A 15,638-nucleotide genomic window follows, 5' to 3' on the forward strand; every position below is an offset into this window, starting at 1 on the left:
AATGGGTTCTCCAAGTTAGGTACTGAATTTCCAATCGAATCTGGCTAGACAGGACAAGTCACTGTTAGTTCAGATGGGGGATCGGAGGAACAGGATCCTCCGATGGTTGCCAATGTTACAAAACTTTTGTTGCATCATTGCCACACAAGGAGTCAACAAGGAGGTAGGTGTAGCTCTTCATTTTCAGAGGCCAGGTGGGAGTGCTTCTGCCTGGATTTAAACAAAACAGTCATCTATCTTGATAAAATAAAACAAAAGAACTGCAGATGCCATAAATCAGAAACAAACATAGAGATTACTGAAAAAGCTCAGTATGTCTGGCAGCATCTATGGAGAGAAATCAGAGTTAGCATTTTGTGTCAAGAGAATGTTCTGAGGAAGAGTCGCTCGACCTGAAACGTGAACTCTGATTTCTCTCCCCAGACGCAGGCCTGCTGAGCTTTTCCAATAAGCGTTATTTTTTTTGTTTCAGTCATCCATCTTGCATTTGCTGACACCATTGTAGAGAAAATCACATGACATTATTGTTCCATTTTCAATTTCTGCATGAGATCCTCACAGACGTAGTTCCTACTCTACATTAACAGGAAGAATAATTGTTGCATTAAATGGGAAGAGGGTTTCAATACATTGTTATTTTAAAAAATACCTTGCTTTAATATTAGAAACTTGAAAAGGCCGCAGTGCATTATACATCCTTTCCTGCCTCAAGGAAGTAATGCTGCTGTTAATGTTTAATACAAAGAAGACATTTGCTAACTATCTGAGTCTTCCTCTGTATTTTGCCTCTGCATAGGATGGAGGTGTTAGCTTTGTGAATGTACTGACATTGAGATCAGGAAACTCTGGAATAATTTTTCAAGTTTGGAGCATTCTACAATAATGATGCTAGATTGAACCTGAAGGGTTGTACAAATGAAAAAAAGCAACAGAGGAAAGTTTCATAAAATACTTGTGAACAGAATGGTCAGTTATATTGAAGGAACCAACTTTAAAATATATGTAACTCCCAGAATGAGCGCAATATGAAACATAATTCTAAGGAAAACTTCTTATTGTTAGAGAAAACAGCTGATTAGTTCTCCTCCATAAAATGTAATGTTTGTGCTGTATTCGGTTTAGCCATTCACTGGGGTTATTATTTTTGGTGGGTTGGTACATATCTACATTTGCCTCTGTTCACTGTACCAGAGTTTCAGACCCATTTTGTAGCAGTCAGTGAACTGTGTCCTGAAAGTTAACTGTATCGCAGCATAGTCATCCACAGCTGCTGAGAAAGGGCAACTATGTCAGTTAAATGTGGTGTTAGGGTGGCAGTGGGTTAAGGGGTTAGAATGGCAGGCAGGTATTCTGACTGCGATGGTTGGGGTCGGCAGTTTGAGGTTGGGTGAGTGGTGGGGTAGGTCAGATGCAGTAGCAGGGATAGGGGTATCAGGCCTTGCAGGAGGTGAAGTTGGAAGCGGACCTAGCATCATGAGGTGTGGTTGGAGAGGGTGAGGTTACTCAGGATCTTGTCAGGAGAGGGGCAGAGGTTCTTAGGTCCAGGGGCGGGGATAAGGTCATTGGTCAGGGATTCCTAGTTCCCCGAGGATCAGGCCAGCAACTGTGGGTATCAAATTCAGGAGCCCAGATCAGTGACTGGGGGACAGGCTGGTAGCAAGAGATGTCATGTGCAGGGGTTCAGACTGGTGTTCAGTGGGGAGGGGGATATGGGGTGGTAGTGAGACCATGATGGGAGTGCAATCATTTCGGAGGTATCAGTAGTCGGTGGTGGGGTGGGAGGGGGAGGGGTGGAGGGGGGAGGTGAGAGGTGTGTTTGGATTCAGGACAGGTGTAATTGGTGGGAATGTTGTGAATGCAGCATGGGCATTCAGTTTAATATTTATCCAGGAGTGACAATAAGATTTTAATTCTGTAACCTTTCCTGAGTAACTATTAGCTTGACTGTGTCAAAGTAGTGCAGAGGAACAGATTGACCTTGGAGTACATATTGACAGATCGCAAAAACGTAGTATAGGGATTAAGAATGCATACAGAAAACATACATTCCATGTCTTTCTGAATAAAATAAGAACTGGGAGATTTTTGCTAGAACTGTATAAAACACTGATTAGACCAGTTCTAAGATACACTGTAGCATTCTGGTCACTGCACTACAGAAGCATTTGGCATATTTGCCTTTGTTGCCATTGGTTATATGAGTTGGGATGTCATGTTGTGGCTGTATAAGACCACTTTTAGAATACTACATACAATTCTGGTCACTGCTTAATAGAAAATATATTGTTAAAACTTGCAAGTGTGCAGAAAAGATTGACAAGGATATTGCGGGACCAGAGGGTTTGAGCTCTAGGGAGAGGCTGAATAGGCTGGGGCTATTTTCCCTGGAATGTCAGAGGCTGAGGGATGACTTTGTAGAGGTTTATAAAATCATGAAGGGTATGGATAGAGTGAATAGCCCGAGTCTTTTCCCTGGAGTGGGGGAGTCCAAAACTAGAGGGTGGAGGTTTAAGGTAAGAGTTGGAAGATTTGAAAAGGACTCAAGGGGTATCTTTTTCATGCAGAGTGTGCTGCATGTATGGAACGAGCTGCCAGATGACATGGTCAAGATGGATACAATTAAAACATTTAAAAGGCATCTGGATGAGTATATAAAGAGGGAGGTTGAGAGGGATATGGATGAAATGCTGGCAAATGCTGGGATATCTGGTCGTCATGCACGAGTTGGACTGAAGGGCTTATTTCTATTATGTATGACTCTGTGGCTCTATAGCCAGACCTGGGAGGCTGAGATCTGACAGTGCTTCAGAATGCCTGTGGTTCAGCTGCTTTCAAAGCAGTCTGCAGTAGGGCCAACCACGAGAAAGGTGGAGCTGCCTTGGCTGAGTGTGGCTCCTGGCAGTATCTATGATGGCTCCTCATCCAGGCAAAGTTGAGACAAGTTGCTAGAACTTGAAAAAGCAGAACTTGAGCTTTTGACATTCTAGCAGAACCTGGATGCAGGTCTGTTTATAAGAGTGAGGCGGTTTGACAGCTTGTCTTGTCCCTGGTACATAAAATGATTTCAGAAGGAAATTCAGAGCCTGGTACCTTTGTCTGACATACTGGCTAACACAGGAGGCTCAAAAAGAGAAACTGATAGCTAATAATTTTGACATAGGTACATATTAATTAATAAAAAGCAAAGAAGATCCTGACCAACAAAATACACTTCAGGAATTGGGTTAACCAACTGCCAAGCTCCTGATGGGTTAAGAGGAAAAAAGTACTGGATATGCTTTACTGGAGTGTGTCTGAGATTTAGCCATAATTTACCTGCCAATCAATGACATTGTTTAAAAGCTTACGTTTTTATTGTAGCCTCTTTGTACATATTGAGGTTTGCCTGCAGCAAAGGCAGCCATTCAAAAGATGTGGACAGAACAACACTCTTTGTGGTATATTAATTCTCTTTGTACCTTCTTGATTGGTCAATTGTAAGGGAACAGAATGGAAATCAGATTGTAGATTCTGATGAATTGATTTTCTTCCCATGATGGGATATTTTAGCTAATCTTGATGTTTGCAGTTCTACAGAAATATTTCAAGTGTGCCAGCTATTTGTAAGGTGTAACACGCAACAGATACTCTATCAACCCTTGGCTTTAAGCATATAGGTACCAGGTACCAGGCAAAATGAGTTTCACAGGAGGCTGCAAATGCTTATTTAACCATGCCTCCACTCCATTACCTTTTGAACCCTTCAATTCAATATTTAAACCATATAGACATGGAAATCAGTTGTATAATAGGCATACTCAGGTCAAAGGACATGTTAGAACTATTTGGTAAATCACAGGGATAATTTATCTTTTATCAAAAAGTCTTGGTGGTTGTATTTTTATTCTATAAATCTTAACTCTTCTTATTTCACTGATCAGTTACATTTCCTCATTAGCAATTACATTTGGAAATGTCATGTCAGCATTACCTTTTTTGTTTTTGTTTTATCGATTGTCGTCATGTAGTTCAGGCCCTGATCATTAGGGGGCTCTGTGAAGCTGGTTTTTGAGTCATATGGCCATTTTGTCTAAAAACAAATCAGAATTTGATCTACTCATCATAAGAAGTGGCAAGGAAAATTTACAGGTTTATGCGAGTTGCTTAGAGCATAAATATATCGTAGTTCCGTTCTCCACAAAAGCTTTTTTTCCTTAATTTTAGGTTAACAGTTCACTATCAAATTTTACTGTTTCATAATGTCCTCTGGCCTTTAGCAACTGCAAAAAAAAAGCAGATAGGCTGCAATCTCCCTATTCTACACAGAACTAACTAAGGGAAAGCTGCATGAAAACATTTTACAGTCAATGCTCCTTGATTTTTCCTTCCCTGGAGAACAAAAGAGCTTTCACTTGGTGCGTGCTGCAGCAATGCAACCGAGATGAAGAATTCAGTAATTAATTCTCAAGCACCACCTTTGCCTTACCACCCCGTGCTTCAATTCTGTACAAGTACCTATTTTACTGAAGGCTGAATTTTATCAAAAATGACCAGCAGTCAATTTTGAGGCATTTCCTGGAAAGTGTCTCTCCGGGAGCCCAAGTGGGTTCTCTCACATAGTTCACTGTTGTTTACCTCATTATATATACAGCAAGTCTTTACCACACTGTCCTCACATTATTGTACACTCAGCAGTGGCAGAGTGACATTCTGGGATTCCTGCCTCAGCTGCCATGTTTAATATCAGGCTGGGCACTTGGTCAGCCAGAAACTGCCCTGCACACGTTGCAGTAAAGAATTTTCCCAGAGATGGCCAATTGAGGGAGGTTGGCACTCTGCTTCACTGAGAGGGGCCTGGAGATCGGGGGTGGAGTGTGGAGAGGGGGAATACCATCTTTCCTCAAAGGACAGTGCAGCACCAGACGCAGCCAACCTGCCCCAACATTGCTGCTTGGGCAATCATGGCGTCCACTGTCTGAAGGAATACTCAACCATCCTCTCTCTGCTACCTCGCTCACTAACACTGCACACTAACGTCACCAAGGCATGTTACATGCAGCATCTTTTCCAAATCACTTTCACCCAAACCAACACCCTGCCATCCTCCCACTCCCAGACTGGTATCCTTCCATGTCCCCTGCAAAGCCTTCTCATTCATTTGGGACACCTCACCATCTATCCTCCACGTGAACCAGCTGTGCCGGCCACTTCTGTTTCACTCCATCTCTCTCTTATTTCAGGAAAACAACAAAACACCACAGAAAGCAAACAGAGCCAAGACAGACAATGGAGTGTCCAACATCCACCACCTCAAACCTGGACAAATTTCAAGTAGACACAGAATGACAGTACCCTGAGAGGGCAAGTAATAAGCCTTGAGATGCACACTGATCCAATCCATGAGAGGAGTGCTTGCTACTCCTTGCAAAATAGCTTGGCAGCTGCATTTCAGTGAAAGGATCTGGTGTGCACTAAAGTGCTGTATAGAACTGAAAAACTGTTTTCTAAGTGATTGGGAGATGTGGCATGAGGATGTAAGGAGGCAGGTCCATGCCTGATGCCAATCTCTGTAGACAGAGTGTGCAGGCAGTTGCTACTCATGGAACATAACTTGAGATGTTGGGGATTGTCCAACCATCCAAACTGGAGGCCTGGAGGAACAAGCAGCAAGCTGGATCCACCAAGTAACTGCTCTGATTTCCAAATTGTGAATTTTCATCATCTAATTTCTCTCCTGCACATGGGGGAATAGGAAACTACATATAAATGAGGTGAGGTTAAGTACCATTGAGATATAAATGCATTGAAACAGACCTCTCGCTGTCTACTAAGCTTCCTATCTTGACGTTCAAACCTTGAGTGAAAAATCAGACTTCCTTTCTCCAAGGTGAAAATCTTGCCATATTTTCTTGACTGAATCACAACTGCCCAATGTGAGTTTGGGAGAATTCATCCCCATATTTCCATTTCTTATCACTTGATGAATGATTAGAGAGATGTGGAAATCAGGCATTGTCAAGATAGATAATAAGACATTGGGAACACAATAGTCTGCTACAATAATGGCACAGGTACAGTGGAAGGAGCAAATTACTGCAGATGCTGGAATTTGTACATAAAATAAAAAATGCGGGAGATCTCAGTGTGTCAGGCAACATCCATGGAGAAAAAGCAAGCTAACTCATCTAGTTCTTAAGCAGAGTCGTCTAAGCTCAAAATATTAGCTTGTTTTCTCTGCATGGATATTGCCTGACCTATTGTGATCTTCAGAACGTATTGTTTTCAGGTACAATGAATACTGATTAATCAAAGGATAAGACAAAAGTGAATTATGGAATACTTCTGGCAAACTCTCTCTTCGGGACAGAGAAATTACTCACCTCTGGGAGGAAGTGAGCATCATTACAGTGTAATATCATGTGAATAGTTGCAGTACAACCTGACAAAAGAGGATTGCATTTACTCCCAGATGTAAATTGGGCTCAGCTGTCGCTGGCTTTCCATCTATTTACAACACAATGCTTGGGAAAGCACAAATCATGGGGCTTTGTCGTTTATGCTTCCATTGTAATTATTACATTTAAGTAAAAGCAAACTTGCGCCTGCCTGAGGTACCAAATCTAATTAAAAGCACCAGTAGTTTCACAAAACATTTAATGGAAAAGATTTAGTGATTGACAATTTCCATTCTCATACATTGCTCATTAGGTCTCTTGCTGCAAATACATGCATTACAAAGAGACACACAGATACAAACACAAACACAAATTTGTAGCCATTTCCATTATAAACTAGGTTGTGTTGGTGCTTGTACTGGAGTATAAAGGAACTCCAATCCACCTGAACATGTAGTTATTTCCTTGAAAAGAGAATCCAATTGCAGACCAAAAGAATTCACTGACATGTCAACGTCAAGAAATACTTGATTAAAAAGAAACAGCTCTTCCTCAATAGGTGGGAAAGAATACAGGGAGTAAAACTCAAAGATAATAACAAAACAAATAAAGTTGAAATAATTTGCAGCACATGTGCTAAACAGTTTTCATTTCAACTTCTCTCATCATCACTGAATAATGAATCAATACTTCGGTTCAATGTGATCGTATTGATTTTTACGTTGGATGCAATCGTGCCCAAAGCTGGCAAGAATTTCGTCAGCTCCTGAAGGATTGTTAATGGAGTATTTTTGTAAGGGCTGACAGATTTCACATTTCTACTGTCAACAAAATACTACACTGTAGACACACATAGCACTGGCACAGCAGAAAACTGTCAGCTGGAGTATTTTTGCTGTTATTCCTAGCATCTGTTTCTCACTAGCTTGATGGACAGCCCTAGCAACTTGTTCATTAATGATACTTATGTAATTTTAAAGAACATTATAATAGCACACCAGTTGCTAGAACATGGTTTCACAACCTTAAACTTATTCATGTCCGGTTTTGTATAGAACAATGATTTGTGGCACTGGGCAATGCTCCTGTCTGGACTAAAATCAATAATGGATCATTCAAATAACAATAGTCAGATGCAGTCCAACATGGTACTCAGCCCCTCGCAGTGCTGGAGTGATACTTTCTAGTGAAAGGGTGGACTCATTGTGAGATTGTATTCAATGGTCACTTGGGTATCAGCTAAAACTCTGAATATGGGCAAGCAAGGTGTGTGATCACTGTTGAGCAATCTTTCCAGAGTTTTGGTGTCAAAAACTGTTCTATTATTGTTTAGGGGTACATACTCTCTAGCCAACAATTACTGTAAGATATTTTGTCTAACTGTAAATTATAATTAAAATATCATGTAGCTTTACTTATCAGGAATGGTTGAAGCAACTGTTCAATGTACAAAATATTTCTTTTCCTTCCTGCACATGACTTGAAATCTACTGAATGTAGATCCAGGGAACAGCACTGGAAAGATGAGGCATTCCTAAATTCCCTTTCACTTTGAAATCATGTGTTTTCTCATTTAAGTTTTTTTCTATTATCCCTGGCTTCCTAAGTTTGATTTTTGAGACAATAAGTAGGAGTAAGGAATATAGATTTACTGTCAAGGCTTTCAGGAGAAATCAGAGGGTGATTTGTTTGCACGGGGATGAAGTAGAGGAGGATATTCAGAAACAGAAGGAGCATGTAGACTGTTCAGGGAATTGGAGTTGAGTGGCAATTAGATTTGACTGGGGTTAGAGGAGAGGATAAGGCATGTACGCAAAATGTTTGATGTTGATTCTTGAGGTATAGCATCTTGCTATTTGTCAAGTGACAAGGCAATCTTTCTTTTTCTTCAAAACAATTACATATTAAAGTTTTTAGTTGATTGAATGTACAGGAAAGCTTTGAAGCTCAACTCATCTGCTTAAAGCAAAAGAAAGGTAAAAAAGAAAATGCCAGAAGACATGCTGATATTTACAAAATTGTTAAAATTAAATTGAAGATAAGTTAATTGTTTTTAATTAAGTGAATTAATATTATTCATTTTCTGAGCTGCTGGCTTATATTTAAAGCAGACGAAAAGGGTTGGTTGTGTGTAAAAATATATTAAAGCATTATTACAAAGTTCACATCGTTCCTGGCTTCTTAATTACATTGGTTAATTGTTGTAATGTCATATTTTGCACCATGCAGTTTGAAAACAGAGCATCATTCAACATAGACACAAGTAGTTGTGAAAAATAATCAACAGCAAAGTGTGAATCTTATAACTCTTGTTGCAATTGAACAGTAACAGTGTCAAGTACTACTTTACAACACAAATCTTATAATCACTGAGCTAATACTCAAGACCCCAGTGTTAAACAAAGATAATAATGAGCATTTCCATCATATTGACCGAAATGTAGATTATCTCAATGGGAAATGTGTTCCTACTATTTGATGAACCAAGATAACGTAATTCTAGCAGCATGCAAGTATTCTTTTCGATATTATCCAGTGTGACTAGTGATCTAATGGATGACTTTCATCTTTTAAAGGTCATTTCAAAATGTTGATGATGGTTCCATTTTTTTTGTTTAAAATAGCTATTGATTGACAATTAATCTAACTATTACCTGCAGTCTTTTAATCCAAACTTGAAGGGTGATTATGTCCAATGACAGAATGGCCTAGTGTACAGTTTATTTAATAAAAGTAATGCAGAAAGATGTTTTGAGTTACTCTTGAACTCTACTCAGTTTGTAACTTAATCAGAAGATATGATTTGCAAACCCATGGTCTTGTCTAATTGCAATTTTGTTCCGTGTGAATGAATTTTAATTATCTGTGTTATAGCTAGGATAGCAGCTGCACCAGCATATTGACATGGTACTCTATCAAAGGAAGGCATTATTGTACCATGCATCAGGTGGAAAAACAGGAACATGATACTGCCTGTGAAAGGAGTAATGCTAAGGGAATAGGAGGAAGTTGCTGGGTTTTCTCTATGAGCTAATTTGTTTTCTTTGAGTGACATGGAAAACAGGGATACTAATTCTACTAATAAAATTTTAAAACTTAAACATGTTAATCATCTGTACAGTATTACATTCACTTGGACCCATCTTCAGTTTCTATGTACTGTGTACTGATGCAGTGTCCGTGACCTATACTGAGTAAGGAAGGTTTTTGAGGCATAAGAGAATCCAAGATGAACGACTTAAGCAGCCAACAAGCAAATGGCCTATAGTTGTCCTTACCCCTTTTGACCTGTCTGCAGATTTGACATGGTTGACCACACTATGCTCCTCCAACACCTCTTTAATGTCCATCCAGCTGAATGGGTCTGTTCTTGTCTTTGCTCCATTTTATCCATCTAATTGCAGCTGGAGCATGACTTACAATAATTTATCATCCCCTGTTACTGCTAGTGCTTCCCAAGGATCCATGTTTGGTCCTTCCCTGTATCCCATCTACATTCTATCCCTGAGTGACACCAACCAAAAACACTGCTTTGGTTTCCACACACATTGTGACTGCACACAGTTCCACTCAGTACCATCTCCCTCAACACCTGAAATTATCAAACTGCTTAGCCAGCTTTCAGACCAAGAAGCAGAAATTTCCCTCTTCTGAATGACAAGAACTGAAACCATTATCTACAGTTTTTGCTCCAAATTCCATTTCCAGCTATCAGCCCCATCCCTTTCCCTGGCACTGTCTGAGCCTAATTTCAAACTACTAATGACCTGAGTCCTATATTTGACCCATAACGAGCAAATGATCACATATATAGGCCATTACAAAAACCGTCTATTTCTACCTCCCTCATGTCCTACTTTTTCCCTTCCCCAAACCATCTGCTGAATTAATTATTCATGTTATTATGTCTAGATTTGAGTAATTTAATCTGGTTATCCACATCCTACACTCTATAAACCTGATGCCATTCGAAGTTCTGCTGCAGCCAGTTTCCTTCCCCTATCACATTGGTGCTGGCAGATCGATACTGGCCTTCTGTCAAGCCATATCTGCCCATTTCCAAATTCCTCCACAGTCTTTCCTTTCCCTCTCTCTGCAATTCCTTCCAATCTCACAACCCTCTGATCTATCTGTACTCCTCCAATTCTGGCTTCTTGAGCATTTCTGGTTTTGAAGTGTCCCAACATTGGTGGTCTAGCCTTCAGCTGCCAAGGCTCTAATCCGTTCTGCCCTCTACTGCATTTTTATTCTTTAAGACCGTCCTTAAAACCAAGATTTTTGTCACTGGAACTAATAATGCCTTATGCACATCCTTGTGAACACCTCAGTATATTTTATTCCATTAAAGGCAGTGGATTAATTAACATTGATGCTGTATCCTCCTTATTGACATGAGATGGCTTTGTCAAATAGATTTAAGGAGAATCCAAAGGGTTTTTACATATACATTAAGGACAAAAGGATTACAAGGGAGAGAATAGGGCCCCTCAAAGATCAGCAAAGCAGCCATTGTGTGGAGCCGCAGGAGATAGGGCAGATACTAAACGAATATTTTGCATCAATATTTACTGTGGAAAAGGATACAGAACATATAGAATGTAGGAAATAGATGGTGACATATTGAAAAAATGTCCATATTACAGACGAGGAAGTGGCAGATGCCTTGAAATGCATAAAAGTGGATAAATCCCCAGGACCTGATCAGGTGTATCCTAGCACTCTGGGAAGCCGGGGAAGTGATTGTTGGGTCTCTTACTGAGATATTTGTTTCATCAATAGTTACAAGGTGAAGTGCCGGAAGACTGAAAGTTGACTAAAGAGGTTCCACTGTTTAAGAAAGATGGTAAGGACAAGCCAAGGAAAAATAGACCATGGAGCCTGACATCAGTGGTGGGCAAGTTGTTGGAGGGAATCCTGAGGGACAGGATGTACAGGTATTTGGAAAGGCAAGGACTAATTAGGAATAGACAACATGGCTTTAAATGAGAAATCATGTCTCATAAACTTGATTGAGTTTTTTGAAGAAGTAACAAAGTGGATTGATGAGAGCAGAGCGGTAGATGTGATCTACATGGACTTTAGTAAGGCATTTGACAAGGTTCCCTATGGGAGACTGGTTAGCAAGGTTCGATCTCATGGAATACAGGGAGAACTCGCCATTTGGATACAGAACTGGCTTGAAGGTAGAAGACAGAGGGTGGTGGTGGAGGGTTGTTTTTCAGACTGGAGGCCTGTGACCAGTGGAGTGTCACAAGGATCGGTGCTGGGTCCATTACTTTTCATCACGTATATAAATGATTTGGATGTGAGCATAAGAGGTACTGTTAGTAAGTTTGCTGATGACACCAAAATTGGAGGTGTAGTGGACAGCAAAGAAGGTTACCTCAGATTATGACAGGATCTTGATCAGATGGGCCAATGGGCTGAGAAGTGGGAGATGGAGTTTAATTTAGATAAATATGAGGTGCTGCATTTTGGGAAAGCAAATCTTAGCAGGACTTATACACTTAATGGTAAGGTCCTAGGGAGTGTTGCTGAACAAAGAGACCTTGGAGTGCAGGTCCTTGAAAGTGGAGTCACAGGTAGATAGGATAGTGAAGAAGGCGTTTGCTATGCTTTCCTTTATTGGTCAGAGTATTGAATACCGGAGTTGGGAGATCATGTTGCGGCTGTACAGGACATTGGTTAGGTCACTGTTGGAATATTGCATGCAATTCTGGTCTCTTTCCTATTGGAAATATGTTGTGAAACTTGAAAGGGTTCAGAAAAGATTTACAAGGATGTTGCCACAGTTGGAGAATTTGAGCTATAGAGAGAAGTTGAATAGGTTGGGACTGTTTTCCCTGCAGCATTGCAGGCTGAGGGGTGACCTTATAAAAGTTTACAAAATCATGAGGGGCATGGATAGGATAAATAGACCAAGTCTTTTTCCTGAGGAGGGGGGCTCCAGAACTAGAGGGCATAGGCTTAGGGTGAGAGTGGAAAGATATAAAAGAGACCTAAGAGACAACCTTTTCACTCAGAGGGTGGTACATGTATGGAATGAGCTGCCAGAGAAAGTTGTGGGGGTCAATACAATTGCAACATTTAAAAGGCATCTGAATGGGTAGATGAATAGGAAGGGTTTGGAGGGATATGGGCCAGGTGCTGGCAGGTGGGACTAGATTGGGTTGGGATATCTGGTCGGCATGGATGAGTTGGACCGAAGGGTCTGTTTCCGTGCTATACATCTCTGTGACTCTATGACTGTAATTTATCCAATTCTTAGAAAAAGGTAGGAATGACAGCGTATGTGGCCTATGTCATTAATTTGAAAGTACTAATCACATTGTGCATCAAATACAGAAACAGCAAGACTTTTTTTTAGTTTAAATGACATGTCAATTATCCACCTGTAAAATCCTTCACCTTTTTCAGCCTCTCTCAGGGATACAATCAGTTGGTCAGCTTTGCTTGCTGGAGACTGATATCCCTTAGGCAATAGACTTGTGACCTGTTCCAATAAAACCAGCTTGTGGAAACATGTTTAAGCATGTACCTTGCCTGCCTCATAACCTATTGGTTGTGAGAAGAGAGAAGAAAGTTTACAAAGATAACAGACAAGCTTTCCCATTATAGCTAGTTGGATAAACCATAAACGTATTTGTTAAATCTCACAAGCTTGACATGGATAAAATGCCAATCTTATGATTAGAACATCTGGTGGCTCTATCTCTACCAAATACTCCAGAAAATCCACATGCAAATCAAGCCAGGTCAGACTGAACTCTAATGTATATAAAACCAAACTTCTACAATGTTGGGTTTGTTGTAAATATCTAGGTCACAGTTGGTGTATTTTAGAATATAACATTTAGATTTAAGAATTACCATTTCATTGGAGAAAATGGGGAGAAATGCAACTGAGACATCTTGGAGTGCACTAAGTACATGTAAAGGATTAGGGTTGTGTTGCTTTAAGGGATCCACAGTTAGAAAGTCTTATGAAAAACAGCATGTGGGTTTGTTGAGCTGGAGGCATGGTACTCAGAGTCCAGGGAAATTATGGTTTTGAAATAAAAACTACATTAGTCAAAATCATTCGATGGACTCTGAAAGTTTGGAAAACTCATTTATTTCATCAGCTCAAAGACAAAATTGGAAATGTACAATGCTGAACCTAAAAGTCATGCTAAGGACATTTCAGAGGAAACTTTCTGGTCATGGAGATGAGTAGTATGTCATTGGAAGCAGGTGGCCCTCATTGACTACGGATCCTTGGTTGGAGTTGTTAATCAGGAAAGCCCTGGCTGACTAATTATGTGATGTAGAATCTTCTCAGCTGCAGGATGGGACCATTCGCCATAGCAGATTCACCGTCGATGATTAGCCACTGCTCTTTGACCACTGAGGACGCTTAGCCATTGTCCATTGGCCACTGAAGACAATTCACCACCGCAAATAAGTTAAAAATGTTAGAAAATAAGCATATCTAAACTATATAAAATTGTCGTTTTATTGGTTAAGGTAGTGATTGCGTTGTTTCAGTAACAACTTATTTTCGTTACAGGAGAGTTTCTTTTTAAAGCTTGTATTTTTTTTTCCATTTACCATCAAGTCTTCAAAATGGAAACAGAAATTATTAGTAAATGTGGAAATAAGAAGTTTTACCACGATGGTTTTTATGTGTTTTTGATTAACTGTCCAAGAGTGATTCACGTATTAATTTTTGGTGATGTGAACATTCTTATTGTGTTCTTATAGTGTTCTTGTTAACGAATGTGTAGCTGATGTCCCTCAGTCAGTCCTAGCATCTTTACCGACGACAGGCAGCATGAAGAAAATAATTCTATGAGAAAGGAATGATAGGAGACGCAGACGATAGAATACAAAACATTGTTCTTGAATATGGTGAAAGAGATTATTTGGAATATCTTAGAGGAATAGTGCATAACTATCAAATGAACTAAAATTTCATTGTTTAATATTAATGTGAGATTTTACTGCCATTTTAAAGACTTTTAAGATATATTTCCTTTTTCTGGTTAAAGTTTATAACTCTTTTATATATAAACCAATAAAATGATATTTATTTTACCTTTTTTTAAATCAATCTGTTGTCTGTAGATGTATAAATAAAGGGGACTGAGAAGTATGAAAGAACAGGCGGGAGGGTAAACTATCAGTATATATATATATTTCCGTTGACGAACAGTCTCAGTGGAGAAACGCTGGTGGGGGACTGGCAGTGTCTAATCGGCGGCGGCGAATCTGCCGTGGCGAATCATCACCAACCCCTCAGCTGAGGGGACTGACTATAAGCAGGCTGTCTACAGCCAGTGTACTGTACACTAGTAAATAAAGTATGACTTGGTGATGGGATACTGGCCTCTGTGCAGTTACTAAGAACTCTGATTTTAATTTACGTGGGCGCTGCTGTTTGTAGATTCCAGGCAGTTAGGGCACAGGAGAAGTCCCAAGAAACAATGAACTGAACTGAGCTATTTGATAAAAACCGAAGTAGTGCTAGCAATTAGACACTTGGGAGCAGTCTCAGGGGTCTTGGGGAAGGTGGTATCAAGAGGAGAGATTAAGTTATAATCATGCAGGCAGTTGTTCAGGCAGTCTGGATCAGAGATGTTTGAGGGAGTTCTGAAGCCAGGTCAACAAAAGTAAAGAACAGCACTTCCTCGAAAGAAGGCAGAGTTTAATGAGATTTGATGACCCACAGCATCACAAACATCTGGCTGTGATTTGTTTTGATTGTATCAACCATTTAAAGTGCAGACAATGGAGTAGTTGACCACAGTTTCTGTTAACCTATACTTACCTCATGCTCATCTTAAATGTTTAAATCTAAGTTGTTTATGTAGTGTATGTTTTATATAGAGTGTAAAATTAAGAATGTACCTGTTCAATATGCCTTTTTAGTCATTATTGCTTTTAATTTTGTTTTTTGATCATTTGTTTAACAAAAATATTTTAGCCATTCAATTGAACCCTGAAATCCTAACATTTATTTCCTTACTCTTGATTCTTTTCAAATACTTTATTTTTAAAAGATTATGATCTAACAAGCCAGATTAAAACAATAATTTGACTTGTCTAATATTCTCATAACCAGCATCATAACTATTTGGCAATCTTCTCTGGGATTATAACAATTCACAATGTGAAGCTAGGCAGAATTATGGTAAGTTCATCTATACACAGCTCTTGTGAGTACTAAGAACTGGAAAGTGCATTTCAAAATGTGAACATAGCAAATGTAATCACTAATTCCAA

General features: G+C 39.7%; 1 protein-coding gene across 7 annotated transcripts in view; it reads right to left on the reverse strand.

Moving 5' to 3' along the window:
• Window positions 1–15,638, reverse strand: part of tafa5a (TAFA chemokine like family member 5a) — a 475,664-nt gene that overhangs the window by 79,468 nt on the left and 380,558 nt on the right. For 4 of the 7 annotated variants that reach the window (XM_060842856.1, XM_060842859.1, XM_060842858.1 and 1 more), the window contains exon 4: window positions 3,971–4,069. The exons of the other annotated variants lie outside the window; for them this stretch is intronic. In XM_060842856.1, the coding sequence (XP_060698839.1) occupies window positions 3,971–4,069 (99 nt within the window). The remainder of the gene's footprint in view (window positions 1–3,970; window positions 4,070–15,638) is intronic. 7 annotated transcript variants of the gene reach the window in all.

The sequence above is a fragment of the Hemiscyllium ocellatum genome, chromosome 23 (assembly GCF_020745735.1).
Source record: "Hemiscyllium ocellatum isolate sHemOce1 chromosome 23, sHemOce1.pat.X.cur, whole genome shotgun sequence".
In the NCBI taxonomy this organism is placed as follows: Eukaryota; Metazoa; Chordata; class Chondrichthyes; order Orectolobiformes; family Hemiscylliidae; genus Hemiscyllium; species Hemiscyllium ocellatum.